The 20254-nt window shown below is 45.0% G+C and overlaps 1 protein-coding gene across 4 annotated transcripts in view; it reads left to right on the plus strand.

Annotated features, from left to right (window-relative positions):
- Positions 1–20254, plus strand: part of LOC121544825 (protein FAM13B-like) — an 87547-nt gene that overhangs the window by 28556 nt on the left and 38737 nt on the right. For all 4 annotated transcript variants that reach the window (XM_045226062.1, XM_045226060.1, XM_045226066.1 and 1 more), the window contains 5 exons: positions 559–739; positions 2544–2756; positions 2984–3161; positions 5728–5872; positions 15732–15865. In XM_045226062.1, coding sequence (XP_045081997.1) covers positions 589–739; positions 2544–2756; positions 2984–3161; positions 5728–5872; positions 15732–15865 — 821 coding nt within the window. In that variant the 5' untranslated portion in view covers positions 559–588. The remainder of the gene's footprint in view (positions 1–558; positions 740–2543; positions 2757–2983; positions 3162–5727; positions 5873–15731; positions 15866–20254) is intronic.

Genomic DNA, 20254 nt, shown 5'->3' on the forward strand with positions numbered 1-20254 from the left:
AGAGCTAGCTGGGTCTGATAACAACCACTGGCTCAGAGCTAGCTTGGTCTGATAACAACCACTGGCTCAGAGCTAGCTGGGTCTGATAACAACCACTGGCTCAGAGCTAGCTGGGTCTGATAACAACCACTGGCTCAGAGCTAGTTGGGTCTGATAACAACCACTGGCTCAGAGCTAGCTTGGTCTGATAACAACCACTGGCTCAGAGCTAGTTGGGTCTGATAACAACCACTGGCTCAGAGCTAGCTGGGTCTGATAACAACCACTGGCTCAGAGCTAGCTTGGGTCTGATAACAACCACTGGCTCAGAGCTAGTTGGGTCTGATAACAACCACTGGCTCAGAGCTAGTTGGGTCTGATAACAACCACTGGCTCAGAGCTAGCTTGGTCTGATAACAACTACACTGGCTGCCCTGTGTGTCTTTAAAATGGTGGGACCTGCCCCTTCGGCTGCCCTGTGTGTGTTTGGATATGTATGTCGGATGGAGAACACAGCCCGTGACAGTCTCTCCCTCTCTGTGTCTCTCCGGTGTGTGTTTGGCGGTGGCGGGCATCCAGACCTTCGGAAGCAGCTCGGCTGTGGAAGCGATGAGGAAGAGCCTCTCTCCTTCCCCCAGCAACTCCCTGACACCAGCCAGGGTTTTTGGGGTTCCCCTAGATGAGGTGCAGCAGAGAGGCCAGCCAGGCCAGGAGGTCCCCCTACTGGTCAGGCACATCGTAGAGTACATCGAGGAGCACGGTGAGTGGGACATTCACAAACTGTATTTCTAGCTACTCAGGCATCAAACGGGAGCCAGTACTTCGTCAAATACCTTATGTCCTGTTTGTGTCTATCGCCCGAGTGCTACACAGGAGAGCTGCACAGATGGGACCTCCAAAATACATGCTCTCTCTCTGGCAAATGAATCACCTCATTGAGCATCACATTTACCTTAGGGTATATTTTTATGTGCACAGTAAATCCCATTATTCTGCCACTGTCTTGTTTTATATCGTCGTGGATTGTTTTGACAACTCCCTCCGGTACTTTAGATGAACATGTACCTGTCATCATTTCAGCCTCTGTATCAATCCCCACTGGCGACGCTTCTACTTGATTGACATTAAAACACAGATGATAGATGGTGTACGTTATTATTTAGGAAGAATCTTCTCATGTTCCATATAGCCTAGCCGAACTAGTGGCTGTGGTTTAAGAAGAGCAGAAAAGAAACAGTTACAGTCATGACTGTCCTCCTAGCAACACGATAAACCAAAAATGTAGTTTGGAGAGATCCTCTCTGTGATAAGCTGAACTCTACATGCACTGCGATCAAAGATGTGCTTCCTCCGTTGCGTAGCTTTTTTTGCCAACCTCAACTCCTTTAAACTATGAAAGTATGGGCGTAGGGCAAAAAATGAGCTAGTCAATCCAATGTAGGCATAATGCTGCAACTCCACAGGCGTAAACATCCATTCAGTTCCTATTACCATGACAGGGATTTTCACTTCCTCCTATGCATTTCATCTTGGTTTATCTCCAGGTAGCTCACCAGTCAACTCAATTCCATTTGCCATCAGGCAGACCTGGTGGTTATGTAATACACGACACCCCTCCCACACACACACCTTTCATTCCCCTGCCTGTTGCCATATTAATGATAATTGTGCAGTCCAGAAGTTAATTTGAATCTGTCTGTTTGCACTCACAATGGGATGCCATCACTGTGACTTAATAAGACCTCTGTGCGCAGCAGGAGGCCAGGCCAGCGAGATGCTGCTGGAGCCCCTTTGGGGTTAGTTAGGCTGGGTATGGAGGGGAGGTGGGCAGGGGGCCTGCTGCTGGAGCCCCAGTGGGGTTAGTTAGGCTGGGTATGGAGGGGAGCTGGGCAGGGGGCCTGCTGCTGGAGCCCCAGTGGGGTTAGTTAGGCTGGGTATGGAGGGGAGGTGGGCAGGGGGCCTGGTCTGGGCCAGGGCACATACCAGAGCGCTCTCCCTTACAGTTACCGCCCACTGTTTTCCTTAACCAGGCACAAACCAGAGTTGTGGAATGACATGACAGTGTAATGATTGTGTTCTCTGCTTCCTGGTTGGGGACTTCCTTGTGTACAGTACACACCCCCTGCTTCAATAGTGGGAATTGATTCAACAGACAGGCAGGATGTCATCTTGCTGCTGTATCTGGAAAGAGAGGAAGCCACTAGCACAACCAACCAACACTCACTGAAAGGGATTGTGGGTAAAATAAAAATCCTTCCTCCCCAAAATTAATACGCTCTGTGATTGAGCTGTTAGTACATCTGTAGTACCACTACAAATCTAGGAAATGGTGCAATTTCACCCATTTGAGAAATGACAAGTTGAGAAGTTTATTTGTGTAATTAAATCACTGTGGGATCTGTTTGAGAAAGTCAAGCGGCCATTCTACTCATTCAAAGTGAATGAATGCTGTATTCACAGTCCTCATTGATATGGTCCGTAGAGAGGATTAATTCATCAAGAACTGTTAAGCGGACTGAGCCAGTGATTGACTGCTATCCTCTGTGCCTCCGTGTTGCTCTCAGGGCGTCTGGATCTGGAGGGGCTGTTCCTGGTCAACGGTAACGCGGAGCGGGTGGAGTGGCTACGGCAGCGCTATGACTCTGGGGAGGAGGTGGACCTGGAGAAAGAGGCTGACCTAGCCTCGGCCGTCAGCCTGCTCCGTCTTTTCCTGCAGGAGCTCCCAGAGCCCATCATCCCTGCAAGCATGCAGGCCCACATCCTGCAGCTCTACCAAGGTACGTTAATCTTAGTCATCCTCCATCTTCATCATTCACCTCCACTGTCCCCTACCTCTTCATCGTCCTGTTTATGTTCTGTCGATCTGACCTGTACTCCCTATACAGGTGCTGCACATTATTCCTTCTCTCTTCATCCTCCCCTTCTCTGCCTTTCCACCTGCCCTCTCACCTTACTTTCTTCCCTTGGCAGCATCACCTATAAACCCCTGTTGTGTGTTGTCCAGACTACAGCAGTGAGGAGGAGGTCGCCCGCAACATGAAGTACTTCCTCCAGCAGCTGCCTCAGGTCAACTACAGCCTGCTACGCTTCCTGTGCCGCTTCCTGTCCAGCGTGGCCTCACTCCAGGAGGAGAGCTGGAGCGTTGGAGCCCTTGCCGCCGTCTTCGGACCCGACATCTTCCAGTACGACCAACAATAGTGACAGCACATCAACTGTCCATCCTAAATACCTATCTCCTGATCTATCTCCATACCTAAGGCCTATAGTACTTGTTAATACCTGCATATTGATGGCTCATTCACTTTGCTGCCACTCACAGGGTTTTTTGCTCAAGTGGTGATAGAGCACAAATTATATTGAATTAGAAACTGGGTGGTTTGAGCCCTGAATGATGATTGGCTGAAAGCTGTGGTACTTGAGACCGTATACCACGGGTATGACAAAACATTTATTTTTACTGCTCTAATTAAGTTTATAACCAGTTTATAATAGCAATAAAGCACCTCGGGGTTTGTGGTATATGTCCAATATACCATGGCTAAGGGCTGTATCCAGGCACTCCGCATTGCGTCGAGCATAAGAACAGCCCTTAGACCGTGGTATATTGGCCATATACCACACCCCCTTGGGCCTTATTGCTTAATTATATAACGTTAATGTATATTCTCAAATAAATAACACACCCAGATAATCTTCTAGACTGGAGGTCATCTGTAGCCAATGCTCTGAAAACAGCCGTGTTCTGTTGACTTCAGGGAGAGAACAGCTGTTCTGTCAATGCCAGAATCTAATTATAATACCACTAGCAACATACATATGTTTGAAATGTATATTTAATTGTTGTGTACTTACTAACGTGATGTTATTTCTTAGTCATCTGATGTGATGACTATCTGAAGTCAAACTTAATGATGCAATAAGTTACTACAGTGGGGAAAAAAAGTATTTAGTCAGCCACCAATTGTGCAAGTTCTCCCACTTAAAAAGATGAGAGGCCTGTAATTTTCATCATAGGTACACGTCAACTATGACAGACAAATTGAGAAAATAAAATCCAGAAAATCACATTGTAGGATTTTTTATGAATTTATTTGCAAATTATGGTGGAAAATAAGTATTTGGTCACCTACAAACAAGCAAGATTTTTGGCTCTCACAGACCTGTAACTTCTTCTTTAAGAGGCTCCTCTGTCCTCCACTCGTTACCTGTATTAATGGCACCTGTTTGAACTTGTTATCAGTATAAAAGACACCTGTCCACAACCTCAAACAGTCACACTCCAAACTCCACTATGGCCAAGACCAAAGAGCTGTCAAAGGACACCAGAAACAAAATTGTAGACCTGCACCAGGCTGGGAAGACTGAATCTGCAATAGGTAAGCAGCTTGGTTTGAAGAAATCAACTGTGGGAGCAATTATTAAGAAATGGAAGACATACAAGACCACTGATAATCTCCCTCGATCTGGGGCTCCACGCAAGATCTCACCCCGTGGGGTCAAAATGATCACAAGAACGGTGAGCAAAAATCCCAGAACCACACGGGGGGACCTAGTGAATGACCTGCAGAGAGCTGGGACCAAAGTAACAAAGCCTACCATCAGTAACACACTACGCCGCCAGGGACTCAAATCCTGCAGTGCAAGACGTGTCCCCCTGCTTAAGCCAGTACATGTCCAGGCCCGTCTGAAGTTTGCTAGAGTGCATTTGGATGATCCAGAAGAGGATTGGGAGAATGTCATATGGTCAGATGAAACCAAAATATAACTTTTTGGTAAAAACTCAACTCGTCGTGTTTGGAGGACAAAGAATGCTGAGTTGCATCCAAAGAACACCATACCTACTGTGAAGCATGGGGGTGGAAACATCATGCTTTGGGGCTGTTTTTTCTGCAAAGGGACCAGGACGACTGATCCGTGTAAAGGAAAGAATGAATGGAGCCATGTATCGTGAGATTTTGAGTGAAAACCTCCTTCCATCAGCAAGGGCATTGAAGATGAAACGTGGCTGGGTCTTTCAGCATGACAATGATCCCAAACACACCGCCCGGGCAACGAAGGAGTGGCTTCGTAAGAAGCATTTCAAGGTCCTGGAGTGGCCTAGCCAGTCTCCAGATCTCAACCCCATAGAAAATCTTTGGAGGGAGTTGAAAGTCCGTGTTGCCCAGCAACAGCCCCAAAACATCACTGCTCTAGCGGAGATCTGCATGGAGGAATGGGCCAAAATACCAGCAACAGTGTGTGAAAACCTTGTGAAGACTTACAGAAAACGTTTGACCTGTGTCATTGCCAACAAAGGGTATATAACAAAGTATTGAGAAACTTTTGTAATTGACCAAATATTTATTTTCCACCATAATTTGCAAATAAATTCATAAAAAATCCTACAATGTGATTTTTGGATTGTTTTCCCTCATTTTGTCTGTCATAGTTGACGTGTACCTATGATGAAAATTACAGGCCTCTCTCATCTTTTTAAGTGGGAGAACTTGCACAATTGGTGGCTGACTAAATACTTTTTTTCCCCACTGTATATTATTGTAAGGTGTGATGGTTGGGATAACAGCTGATCTGAGGTCATTTCCTCTCTGTTTCTGTACTGTAGTTTAGACATGGACGTGGAAGGCCTTTCAGGTATGAAGGTTGATAACAGCTGATCTGAGGTCATTTCTTGTCTGTATACTGTAGTTTAGACACCGATGTGTGTTTATGATAACTGCTGATCTGAGGTCATATTTTCTGTAACTCTAGTTTAGACACGGACGTGGAGGACCTGAAGGAGCAGGAGTCAGTGAGCCGCATCCTGGCGGAGCTGCTGGAGAATCGGGAGGAGTTCTTTGACTCGGAGGACGATGACGTTTCCACTACCAACGACTACAGCTCCATCAACCAACAGGTAAGGCCCTTCTCTCCGTTATCCCCTAGAGATGTCTTCTATTCTGGGCCTAATATACAACCTCACTCACCCTACTGCATTTGTTAAAGGCTTGGAGGTAGGGAGCCCGTATGTCGAGGCATAATGGTATTTTGGTTGTTATTACCTCAAATGTAATAATTAACTGCCCTGCATGTGTTGAGCTGAAAATATGTTCTGTTGTATTTCAGTAATGAGGAAGTAGAGGGTTTTAACGTTATTCCAACCACTCTGAGTCTGGCACTGCCATGGAAAAGGAGAGATTATGAAACAGATTCTGGAATTACTGCAGTGTTGCTTATCAAGGCAGTCTAAATGTTGAGGATAGTATTTTGGCCCCAAGCCAAAGACAACTGTTGAGAGAATAGAGAAGGTAAAGAGGTGTTGAGGAGTTGCCTTTGTCTGTCTGCATGCCTTTATAATAGGCTTCACCTCCCTGTGCAGACACCCAGAGGTGTGGCAGAATCACCTCCCTGTGCAGACACCCAGAGGTGTGGCAGAATCACCTCCCTGTGCAGACACCCAGAGGTGTGGCAGAATCACCTCCCTGTGCAGACACCCAGAAGTGTGGCAGTATCACCTCCATGTGCAGACACCCAGAGGTGTGGCAGTATCAACTGTTTTCAGTCACAGCCCTGAGCTTGAGAAATGGCTTCTGAGTTGCCTGCCTGTCTGTCTTTGTGTAATAGGGATGGTTGCTCGAAGTGGCCAGCATTTAGTGGCAAAATGGGTGTTCAGGAGTTCCTCTCAGCCATGTCTCCCTAGAATCCACAGAACACACACACACAGCAGTCTTCAGATCAGCGTTGGGTAGATGTGCCGCTGAACTCTCAAATCTGGACCTAATCCTCGGCGACAGCAGCATATTTGCATTCCAGAGGCAGGCACTCTCTTACACAGGAAGCGGACAATGATAAGCCACAAAGTCCATCCATGTGACTCCTTTCTCCCCCTGTATTGTGACTCTAGCCCAGGGATAGGCTGTTTAGAAATGGCCCTCTGTTCTCTATGAAGGAAAATGTGTAACCGCTGTGCTTACATAACCATGGTGATGTAACGGTGGAACTGACACCTGCGGCCGTCTCCGGGGCCGTCTCAGTTTCCTAATGGACCTTAAGGAGTATTAAGACAGCTTGTTAGCCTGGCCTGGATAGAATCTAACAGGCTAACTCACACAGCACAGGCAACCAGTAGTGCTTATTCCATCCTGTCTGGCCAGAGACCATGTGTCGGAGTGGGAAGTGCTGCCTTTAGTTTCACTGCATTTCAGCCTTGGGGTTGGGTTGGGCTAGTCATAGCCCGGGTTGGGTTGGGTTGGGCTAGTCATAGCCCGGGTTGGGTTGGGTTGGGCTAGTCATAGCCCGGGTTGGGTTGGGTTGGGCTAGTCATAGCCCGGGTTGGGTTGGGTTGGGCTAGTCATAGCTTGGGTTGGGTTGGGCTAGTCATAGCCCGGGTTGGGTTGGGTTGGGCTAGTCATAGCTGGGCTGGGTTGTTATTAGGGAAGGTCATCCTGCTGCACAGTCCCATCTAAATAAGGCTGTATGCTGCCACAGCTCTGCAGGATAAATAAGGCTGTATGCTGCCACAGCTCTGCAGGATGAATAAGGCTGTATGCTGCCACAGCTCTGCAGGATGAATAAGGCTGTATGCTGCCACAGCTCTGCAGGATGAATAAGGCTGTATGCTGCTACAGCTCTGCAGGATGAATAAGGCTGTATGCTGCTACAGTTCTGCAGGATTGAGGAGGTTCAAATCAAACTTTATTTATAGAGCGCATTTCTAACAGGAAAAGCATTTCAAAGTGCTTATGTAACAGTGTTGCTTCCGTCCCTCTCCTCACCCCTACCTGGGCTTGAACCAGGGACCTTCTGCACACATCGACAACAGTCACCCTCAAAGCACCGTTACCCGTCGCTCCACAAAAGCCGCGGCCCTTGCAGAGCAAGGGAAACAACTACTTCAAGGTCTGAGCAAGTGACGTCACCGATTGAAATGCTACTAGCGCGCACCGCTAACTAACTAGCCATTTCACACCGGTTACACTTTACATAATAGAACAATACAAGGTGAGAAAAACAAACAAATGTTTTCTAGAAGAGACATTAAAATAAGTGGATATGAGACTAATGCATAAAATAAATAATATACTTGAATAGCTAGTATGAGTAAAAGCTGGGCTCAGTGTTATGCTTCTGTGGAGTGGGAGAGGAACTGATGTAGGCAGCTAATTGGAGAAGGAAGCATCAACCCAGTTGGAGGAGAGCCAGGAAAGTGGAGGAGGGTCCCTGGTAATTAATCCATCTCAGGTTCCCTCCCAGCTCCTCTCAGCTTCTCCCTGCTCCACTCCTGGCTGCTGGATGAACTGGTTGAGATGGGGACATTACCCATCATCTCCCTCCAGACCTGATCTACATAAGCGACCTTACTCTGGCCCATTCTGCTGATGCTGCTCTACCTAAGCCTGGGATAGGGCATTATTTACAGGAAAGACATGGCACCTGTGGGGACGGCTCGCGTATTGTATACATGCAGCCAGAAAGTCATAGCCTGCAGCTGCTTTATTCCCAACTCTAGTAAGCTATTTGGAACAGCACAACCATTCATGCAAGAATAAAACCAAAGGCCTGGGAATTTGAGGGAATTTTCTGCTGTCATTTATTTGATTTTCCATTTTATTTCCGTTGCTAAGGCTTCACCTCCAGTCATACCCTTGCCTAGTCTGACACCATGCCTAGTCTGACACCTTGCCTTGTCTGACACCTTTGCCTTTTCTGACACCTTTTTACATGGCACCCTTTTTTAAGTGCTAAATGGCGAAGGAGAGGCATGTTTTAGTTAAGACTTCTGATGCTAATCTCATGCTCGGGGCCTGTATCCACAAAGCATCTCAGAGTAGGATTGCTGATCTAGGATCAATTTTGCTTTTAGATTATAATGAATAAGATTATATGGACAGATCCTAGATCAGCACTACTCTGAGATGCTTTGTGGATAGGGCCCTCCACCTCAACACTTCTCCTCCTCAACACTTCCATATGGGCTCTCTCCAGGGCATAACATTTTATTTTTGGTCCATCAGCCACTGTGGCAGGTAGATTTAATAATCTACCAGCCACTCCGATTTTTTAACCAGCCAAAATATTGATTTTCCGCTAAAATTACACCAACAAAACACAACAAAAAACGGATGAGCATGCTTTGTAATGTTTCTAAAACAATGTGTTATTTTGTTTAATTTAATGATTTATGACCTTTTGTGTCATGCACAAAGTAGATGTCCTAACCGCCTTGCCAAAACAATTGACAAGAGGGCCAATTGTGCGCCGCCCTATGGGACTCCTGGTCACGGCCGGACCCCAGGCTGTAGTGACGCCGCAACACTGCGATGCAGTGCCTTAGACCGCTGCGCCACCATTCTAAACAGTGCACCAGGGAAAACACCATTCTAAACAGCGGTTCCATATGCGACAGAGATGAAAATCTCTGTTAGAAACTTAGAAAGAGGGGGAATCTAAAGATGCAACAACTAGGATGGGTTGCTAATATGACTGACTGTGCCTTTGGCTTCTGGACAACAGAAAAGGTTGATATGAAAACCAATAGAACAAGAGAGAAATGGCATAGCGGTGGGGCCAATAGGGAAGTAAATGGAAATACATTTGCTGAAGTTATATAATTACTCCTGTCTATGCAGAAATAAAGCCATTCCAAATACTTCACCACAAAGCATGACTTAGCCACAGAGGAATTGATGATCATTAGCTTATTTTAAAAAATTGCTGTGGATTGTTTCAAATCAAAAGCTCATAGGCCTATGCCTATTTGGGAAGCCCGCAATTTGGGCAGCGTGTGGCAATAGGCCTAGCTGATTTATTGAGTTGCGGCTGTCTGTGAAAAGCATCTAAAATATGTCTGAAGACAGTGTGTCTTGAGTATAATTTAAAATGTTGAGACAAGAAGAAGGGAAGGGGGATGAAGATCTCTCCAGAATAGCTCAGCTGTCTCCCACCAATTTTTGCGCGTTCATTGTGTGAATTGTTTGCATTTTTTTATTTAAAGAAATATATATAAATTCCCCATTACATGTCACCAATAGTAAATGTACTGTTAATCCCCATCATTTGGTTACATTAATTTCGGTTAATGCATGTACAATGAGGGGAAAAAGTATTTGATCCCCTGCTGATTTTGTATGTTTGCCCACTGACAAAGACATGATCAGTCTATAATTTTCCTCTGAATCATTCAGATGTTCATTGGCAAACTTCAGATGGGCCTGGATATATGTGCTTTCTTGAGCAGGGGGACCTTGCGGGCGCTGCAGGATTTCAGTCCTTCACGGCGTAGTGTGTTACCAATTGTTTCCTTGGTGACTATGGTCCCAGCTGCCTTGAGATCATTGACAAGATCCTCCCGTGTAGTTCTGGGCTGATTCCTCACCGTTCTCATGATCATTGCAACTCCACGAGGTGAGATCTTGCAAGGAGCCCCAGGCCGAGGGAGATTGACAGTTATTTTGTGTTTCTTCCATTTGCGAATAATCGCACCAACTGTTGTCACCTTCTCACCAAGCTGCTTGGCGATGGTCTTGTAGCCCATTCCAGCCTTGTGTAGGTCTACAATCTTGACCCTGACATCCTTGAAGAGCTCTTTGGTCTTGGCCATGGTGGAGAGTTTGGAATCTGATTGATTGATTGCTTCTGTGGACAGGTGTCTTTTATACAGGTAACAAGCTGAGATTAGGAGCACTCCCTTTAAGTGTGCTCCTAATCTCAGCTCGTTACCTGTATAAAAGACACCTGGGAGCCAGAAATCTTTCGGCGCACAATTGGCCCTCTTGTCAATTGTACCCCACACATACAATTATCTGTAAGATCCCTTAGTCGAGCAGTGAATTTCAAACATAGATTCAAACACAAAAACCAGGGAGGTTTTCCAATGCCTCGCAAAGAAGAGCACCTATTGGTAGATGGGTAAAAATAAAACAGCAGATATTGAATATCCCTTTGAGCATGGTGAAGTTATTAATTACACTTTGGATGGTGTATCAATACACCCAGTCATTACAAAGATACAGGTGCCCTTCCTAACTCGGTTGCTGAAGAGGAAGGAAACCACTCAGAGATTTCACCATGAGGCCAATGGTGACTTTAAAACAGTTAGTTTAATGGCTGTGATAGCAGAAAACTGAGGATGGATCAACAACATTGTAGTTACTCCACAATACTAACCTAAATGTACAGAATATATATTTTTTTAAACATGTATCCTGTTTGCAATAATGGACTAAAGTAATAATGCAAAAAATGCGGCAAAGAAATTAATATTTGTGTCACTCTTCATATTTTCAAGCATGGTGGCAACGACTAGGGAGTTTTTTTTTTTAGGATAAAAAGAAACAGAATAGAGCTACTAAGCACAGGCAAAATCCTAGAGGAAAACCTGGTTGTCTGCTTTCCACCAGACACTGGGAGATATTCACTTTTCAGCAGCACAATTACCTAAAACGCAAGGCCAAATCTAAACTGGAGTTGCTTACCAAGACAACATTGAATGGTCCTGAGTGGCTTAGTTACAGTTTTGACTTAAATCGGCTTGAAAATCTATGGCTAGACTTGAAAATGGCTGTCTAGCAATGATCAACAACAAACTTGACCGAACTTGAATAATTTATTTAAGAATAATGGGGAAATATTGTACAATCCAGGTGTGCAAAGCTCTTAGACTTACCCAGAAAGACTCACAGCTGTAATCGCTGGCAAAGGTGATTCTAACATGGATTGATCAGGTGGTTGAATACTTATCTAATCAAGATACACAGAGTGTACAAAACATTAGGAACATCTTTCCATGACAGACTGACCAGGTGAAAGCTATGATGCCTTATTGATGTCAATTGTTAAATTCACTTTAATCAGTGTAGATGAAGGGGAGGAGACAGGTTAAAGAATGATTTTTAAGCCTTAAAACAATTGAGACATGGATTGTGTGTGTGTGTTCCATTCAGAGGGTGAATGGGCAAGACAAGATATGTAAGTGCCTTTTGAACAGGGTTTGGTAGTAGGTGTCAGGCGTACCAGTTTAAGTGTGTCAAGAACTGCAACGCTGCTGGATTTTTCACGCTCAACAGTTTCCCGCGTGTATCAAGAATGGTCCACCACCCAAAGGATATCCAGCCAACTTGACATCGGAGTCAACATGGGCCAGCATTAGAGTATTTTGTGTAGATTGTTGACAAAAAAATGAATGAAATCCATTTGAATCCCACTTTGTAACACAACAAAATGTGGAAAAAGTCAAGGGCTGTGAATACTTTCTGAAGGTACTGTAAAGGGGGCGTGTCTGTAGCACGGTACTTCTCATTTCCCAGTCCAGGGTAATGTGATATGGCTGTCATTGTTAAGTAGCTCTATGTAGCCCTGGAGGTCCATCCATCGGTAGTAAGCGCAAAACAGGGTGCATTGGCCAATTCGTTGACAACTTCAGCTTTAGCTTGCTTATATAGAGCGGGTACTAGCTGTTTGCTGAAATGGGTGCGAGAGGGCGAAGTTTGTAACGTGGCTCGAGCACTTTCTCGACGTGCTGAAACCTCCTATTCTTCTCAACCACTGAGAATGGGCGCGTTTCCGTGGCTATGAACATACCTAGCGCTCTAGTAGTTTCTTTGGCCCGGTCAGAATCAGCTGTGAAGGGCTGTTTGAATGCAGAGGGGAGACTACAGGGGGGTTCCGTCTTGCTCCGGTGGTAGGAATACTGAGGTGATGTCGTTGCAGTGATCGTAGAGTCTGCTGCTAATATGGGAGGTACATTACATTGTACAAGATGTTCCATAAAGATCTAAAGATACTATAGATCACCACCTTAGCTGCAAATTGTTCAGTGTCCTATGTTTAATCTCTTTCCAAGGAGAAGAGAGAGAGAGAGAGAGAGAGAGAGAGAGAGAATAGGAATGACTAATAGATATATATAAAAAAAAAAATTACCCACTTTTTCTCCCCAATTTCGTGGTAACCAATTGGTAGTTACAGTCTTGTCCCATCGGAGCCGTGCGTCCTCTGAAACACAACCCAACCGAGCCGCACTGCTTCTTGACACAATGCCCGCTTAACCCGGAAGCCAGCTGCACCAATGTGTCGGAGGAAACACCAAACACTGTACACCTGGCGACCGTGTCAGCGTGCACTGCACCCGGCCCGCCACAGGAGTCGCTAGTGCGCGATGGGACAAGAACATCCCTGCCGGCCAAACCCTCCCCTAACCTGGACGACGCTGGGCCAACTCGAACCAGGATCAGTGCAGTGCCTTAGACCACTGCGCCACTCGGGAGGCGACTGATATTCTGTCATTGCATCTATGTCTGTGTTTACACAGGCAGTAAAATTCTGATATTTTGCCAATCATTTGTATTTTGACCAATCAAATCAAATTAAGGGCGAGGCCTAGCCAGACTAATCCGTGGAGAATGGACACAAAATTACAACAGATTGATTTTGGTCTGTGCGCGTGTGGAGTGTGGCGTAAAATGCTTGAGTGTGTGGGTAATTGGCTAAACGGATGGTTACGTATCTGTCAGCCCGTCAAACGTTAAACTCATCTGAACTTTTGGTGCTTTCAATACAACTGGTAGGTCAAATCATGACGTCAGTGATCTTCAGGTCAGAAAGTCGGAGTTCTAGAAAGATGCCTGAATTTCCGACATGGAATTTCAAGTTGGATGACCGTTCAAAAAGATTTTACCCAGTCTGAGCTAGGTTTTTCCTGAGTTCCCAGTTGTTTTGAACGCAGCATTTTTGTCTGTGAAAATGGATGAACATTTTATGGATATAGACGCGTCATCTCTGATGACCGTCAACGTACGACTCCCATTGAGAATATGGATCAAATCAACGGTCCAGTCTGGCCCCACTGCTTCTTGACACAATGATTCCATTGACTACCCTATCACTTAATATTTTAATATGTCTAAATTTTTTGAGAGAATTACTTCATCTGAATTTGACATGGGAAATGGTTCTAGGTAATTCTCAATGTCCACACCGGACGGTTTATGAAATGCTTCTGGCAATGATGGGGAATGTTCCATGGTCTCTCTGAAGTGGGCATTTACAGCTGTCAGTGCTGTCAGGACCTGGTGTTGTAAAACTTGAAGGTTACTTTGACTCCCCATCCATCCACTAGAGACCTTTTTAAGTGTTTGATCTCTTTCTCTATTCAGATCTCCTTAGTCGTCTACCCCTTCAGTATATTTAAATGCGCAATGTTCTGGTCTTTGTGGATAAACCGGTCTAATCCAATGGAACAGTGTGAGGTCTGTTCCATCGGTCTGTTTTTCTGCTGCTACACTACAGCCAGCGGATAGACACCGCTGCCATGAACACACACACAACCAGGAGTCATAACCATCTGCATACACGATGAAGGAGAAGGCCCTGAAATCCAATCAGAGGTGTCAGGTAGCTGTTGCCTTGGCAATGCGGCTGTGACACGGCAGCAGATCGCGGTTGGCATGGAGGGAGGGAGAGACTGTGAGTATGGGCTTTGAGATATCTCAGAATAGGAGGGGAATGATGTGTCTTCTAGACTGCAGTCAACCAATTATTGGCAAAATATCCACATTTTCGAAGACTGAATATCAATTAGTCATTCCTATTCTCAGTTAGGTTACCCCACAGAGTCTCCCTCTCCTTGCAATGAGATTAAACATAGCTGCAAATGGTGAATGGTGTGATCTATATTATCTTTAGATCTTTAAGGAACATCTTGTACAATGTAATGTACCGCCCATATTAGCAGCAGGCTCTGCACTCACTGCACCGACTGCAGTGTTATTATCTAGGTACATTTCAAGGGATGTCAACACCACCGATTCAGTTAGGACCTATTCAAGGAACAGCCAGCCTGGCTGAAAACGTACAGCAGCAACCACTTGGTAAGTGTAACAGATGTCTGCTTTGTTTTTCTAGTCGTTCGATGTTGTACAGTGTACATAGAAAACATCTGAGCCCACATGACCTGTCCTGTACATGAGATGCTTTGTTTGCAGGCTGTCTATATACGTTCTTTGTTGATAGTGGTGCAAAAAATTGTTGTGAGCTTATTGATTCATTATGAGGTCAATAATGGGACTGGTACCGGTATGGATTTTTACAATACCGTCTATAACAATATTTTGATACAGTGCTAAATAAAAGTAAAAGTTCTACAAATTGGACTACTTCACTGTCAGGTTTGTCCTATTTTGGTTGAGTATTAAACTATCTGAACGGTGAATGCAAATTCATGCTCTCTTCCTCCATGTAGAAATTTGACTGCAACCACAGCGCACAAGCACACACACCCAGGTACCGAGAGTCAGGACCGACAGCAGACTGTCAAACCAGCAGTGTTTCCTTGTCATCGCTCACTTTGTGTCCTATCAATAGATCACTAGAAGATGCATACTATTCATTCTAGCGGGAGAGGGCTCGGCTGACTTTTTTTCTAACTAGCGAATTTAAAAGTAGCCTAGTTAATTTAAGTGGGAAAAGTACCTGGCTGAAAATGATGCTGTAATCGGCTGTATAGCCAACAGCCAGCGCTAGTGGAAAACACTGCCATCAGAAATGAGAAAAATATTGTGAAATGATATTTTAGCCATATTTCCCAGCCCCTCTGTAACCTACATGTTACATAATGTAGTCTGGCTGGCACAGTTTGTAGTGGTACTGCTCCGTCACAGTGTGTCAGAGGTGTTATGTATGATGATACTTAAATCTCCTCGCCTACTTCAATAAGATGACAGCTGTTGGAGTGCCTCTATCTAAAATGTCCCCCAACCCTTCTCTCTCTCTCTCTCCTGCAGATCACAGAACTCCTGGACGATGACAAATTAGAGGCGTTTGATGAGCTGCCCCAAGATGGCGAGGACGGCCCCCCCCCCGCCTCCGAATCCCCCCAACACAGTAACACCCAGGTCCAGGTCACCCCCTCTTCAAGGTAAGATCAGATAAATAATGACTTTATTATGCCCATGGAAAAATGTGGTTTACAGCTCTGTGCATACATTACAAACATATCAAGCATAGACAAAGGACATGGACAATTACAGACCATAAATACACTGAGAATAGAAAAACGCCTCTAATTTGTATGATTCATCTGTACACTATACACATCTATACACCCCTCCATGTACTCTTGTATCCTCCCTGGTGTACATACACCCACCTCTCATGTTTTAGTCTGTGGACATGTTCAGGCTGAATATGAGTGTGGCGTGGTATGTCACATTCCAGCCCAGCTGCCTGCTCCACCACATCTATGTTCTTGTATCTGGGAGAAGCCATAAAGATCTCTTACAGCATAATACTATAGGGTCAGCTCAGCTCCCACATGATACAGTCTTACATAATTGGAATCGCCACCCCATTTTTCAATCAGGTGACCCCACATGGGCTTCCGACCCGAAGTTTCAATACACAGAGAAAAATAGTGTCTTAGATCATGATCACGTTTTTCTCATTCAATGCACGGAGCAACATAGGGCTAGTCCAAACAAGACTTTTCCCAGGACCGGGGTAGCAGTGTCTCTGCCAGGTCAAAGCTGCTGTGATCTCTAGTCTCCACAGTGCTAAATGGATAAGAGTGTCTCCTTTCACATGTCCTGAGGTCTAGACCTGAGAGAAAGTCCTCTTCCCTGGAAGTCTTTGTGCTGATCTCCTCTCTGTTTAGTTCCAGTGCACCTGCACCCACTTTGATATGAGCGGAGCGCCAACAGGGCTGTTGAGCGCTCCACCACAGGGCCACCATACAGCAGCTAAATGTCAGGCTGGTCTGGAATGACAGGCCGGTTAAATCATATTAATGGAGGTAGGGATGGGCATTTGAAATGTTTTGACTGTTCGAGTACTCACAAAATTTAACATAACAATTACAGATAACAAATCCTACTTGCTAAATTGCCCCATAGACACTGAGTGTGCAAAACATTAGAAACATCTGCTCTTTCCATGACATAGACTGACCAGGTGAAAGCTATGTTCCCTTATTGATGTCACTTGTTAAATCCACTTCAATCCGTGTAGATGAAGGGGAGGAGACAGGTTAAAGAAGGATTTTGACACAACTGTAGGAAGTAGTGGAGTCAACATGGACCAGCATCCCTGTGAAGCGCTTTCGACACCTTGTAGAGTCCATGCCCCTACGAATTGAGGCTGTTCTGATGGCAAAAGAGGGTGCAACTCAATATTAGGAAGGTGTTCCTAATGTTTTGTACACTCTGTATTTTCAGTAAAAAAATGTTTTGCCATTTTAAGATTCATTTATTGAAACCGTAATATCAACTGGTTGTATTATATTGTGGAACACAATCTTCAAAAAGGTAGTAACCTCAGCAGTGGCGCTTGCTTGTAGAAGCCTATGGTTGGGCAAGGGCATAGCCTTGGTCAGATGACGCGGATGCTAAGCTACAGGACTGTTTTGCTAGCACAGACTGGAATATGTTCCTGGATTCATCCAATGGCATTGAGGAGGATACCACATCAGTCACAGGCTTCATCAATAAGTTCATCGATGACGTCGTCCCCACAGTGACCGTACGTACATATCCTAACCAGAAGCCATGGATTACAGGCAACATCCGCACCGAGCTAAAGGCTAGAGCTGCCGCTTTCAAGGAGCGGGACACTAATCCGGACGCTTGTAAGAAATCCCGCTATGCCCTCAGACGAACCATCAAACAGGCGAAGCGTCAATACCGGACTAAGATTTAATCCTACTACTGGTCTTGCAAACTATTACGGACTACAAAGGGAAACCCAGCTGTGAGTAGCCCAGTGATGCGAGCCTAACAGACATGCTAAATGTATTTTATGCTCGCTTCACGGCAAACAACACTGAAGCATGCATGAGAACACCAACTGTTCTGGATGACTGTGTATCACACTCTCCATAGCTGATATGAGTAAGACCGGACAGATTACCAGGACGTGTACTTGGAGCATGCGCCGACCAACTGGCAAGTGTCTTCACTGACATTTTCAACCTCTCCCTAACCAAGTTTGTAATACCTACGTGTTTCAAGCAGACCCCCATAGTCCCTGTTCCCCAAGAACGCCAATGTAACCTGCCTAAATGACTACTGCCCGTAGCACTCACATGCTTTGAAAGGCTGGTCATGACTCACACCAACACCATCATTCCGGAAACCCTAGACCCACTCCAATTCGCATACCGCCCCAACAGATCCACAGATGATCCAATCTCAATTGCACTCCACACTGCCCTTTCCCACCTGGACAAAAGGAACACCTATGTGAGAATGCTCCAACACCATCATTAAGTTTGCTGACGACAAAACGGTGGGAGGCCTGATCACCGACAACGATTAGACAGCCTATAGGGAGGAGGTCAAAGACCTAGCAGTGTGGTGCCAGGACAATAATAATATAATAATAATATGCCATTTAGCAGATGCTTTTATCCAAAGCGACTTAGTCATGCGTGCATACATTTGTACGTATGGGTGGTCCCGGGGATCGAACCCACTACCCTGGCATAACAAGTGCCGTGCTCTACCAGCTGAGCTACAGAGGACAACAACCTCTCCCTCAACGTGAGCAAGACAATGGAGTTGATTGTGGACGACAGGAAAAGTATTGCCGAACACTCCCCCGTTCACATTGACGGGGCTGTAGTGGAGGGGGTTGAGAACTTCAAGTTCCTTGGTGTCCACATCAAGAACAAACTATAATGGTCCAAACACACCAAGACAGTCGTGAAGAGGGCACAACGCCTATTCCCCCTCAGGAGACTGAAAAGATTTGGCATGGGTCCCCAGATCCTCAAAAGGTTATACAGCTGCACCATCGAGAGCATCCTGACCGGTTGCATCACCGCTTGGTATGGCAACTACTTGGTATCCAACCGTAAAGCGCTACAGAGGGTAGTACGTACGGCCCAGTACATCAATGGGGCCAAGCTTCCTGCCATCCAGGACCTCTATACTAGGCAGCATCAGAGGAATGTCCAAAAAATTGTCAAAGACTCCAGCCACCCAAGTCATAGACTGTTCTCTCTGCTACCGCACGGCAAGCGGTACCGCAGTGCCAAGTCTAGGTCCAAAAGGCTCCTTAAGAGCTTCTACCCCCAAGCCATAAGACTGCTGAACAATTAATCATATGGCTACCCAGACTATTTGTATTTTCTTTACACTTGCTGTTTATTATCTATGCATAGTCACTTTACCCCTACTTACATGTACATATTACCTCGACTAACCTGTACCCCCACACATTGACTCGGTACCGGTACCCCCTGCATACCGTGCATTCGGAAGGTATTCAGACCCCTTGACTTTTCCCACGTTTTGTTACATTACAGCCTTATTCTAAAATTGATTTTAAAAATAAATCTACACACAATACCCCATAATGACAAAGCGAAAACAGGTTTTTATTTTCCGGATTGACTGACCTTCATGTCTTAAAGTAATGATGGACTGTCGTTTCTCTTTGCTTATTTGAGCTGTTCTTGCCATAATATGGACTTGGTCTTTTACCAAAAAGGGCTACGTTCTGTATACCAACCCTACCATGTCACAACACAACTGATAGGCTCAAACGCATTAAGAAGGAAATAAATTCCCCAAATTGACTTTTAACAAGGCACACCTGTTAATTGAAATGCATTCCAGGTGACTACCTCATGAAGCTGGTTGAGAAAATGCCAAGAGTGTGCAAAGCTGTCATCAAGGCAAAGGGTGGCTACTTTGAAGAATCTCAAATATAAAATATATTTTCATTTGTTTAACAACTTTTTTGGTTACTACATGATTCCATATGTGACAAATAAAAATGGATTTGATTTAATTTAGCAGACAAGATGCTCTTATTTCCCTGAGCCCTTATCACTGTCAAGTCACAACTATAATATCGTAAAAAAAAACAGGATGTAATATAACAGAATAAAATGGAATAGAATATTTTTCCAAATGGAAAAAAGTTGCAAGTGCGAAGTGATGCGCATCTCGCGTCTGGAACAGTTGTCCTCAAGGAGTGATCATTAGAAACGGGGCTCAATTTGGCGGGTTGAAAAACTATTTTTTCAGGGTTACAAACCAAAATTGGTCTTCTTTCGATATACAGATGTTCTATTTAGTTTATTCTGCTGTTTTGACATTTTAATTTTAATAATTCCATATTGAACACTGCAGGCATAGGCTTAATGATTCTGATGAAAATACGCTCTGTCTTTTATCAAACTAATGTTTTTGCATATTTTCAGTGTGGAACCTGTCTATGTTTAGGGATGTTTTTGCATATTTTCAGTGTGGAACCTGTCTATGTTTAGGGGGTTATAGCCTAGGACAGGGGTATTCAAGGTCGG

Source organism: Coregonus clupeaformis, chromosome 2 (genome assembly GCF_020615455.1).
Source record: "Coregonus clupeaformis isolate EN_2021a chromosome 2, ASM2061545v1, whole genome shotgun sequence".
NCBI classification, from domain to species: domain Eukaryota; kingdom Metazoa; phylum Chordata; class Actinopteri; order Salmoniformes; family Salmonidae; genus Coregonus; species Coregonus clupeaformis.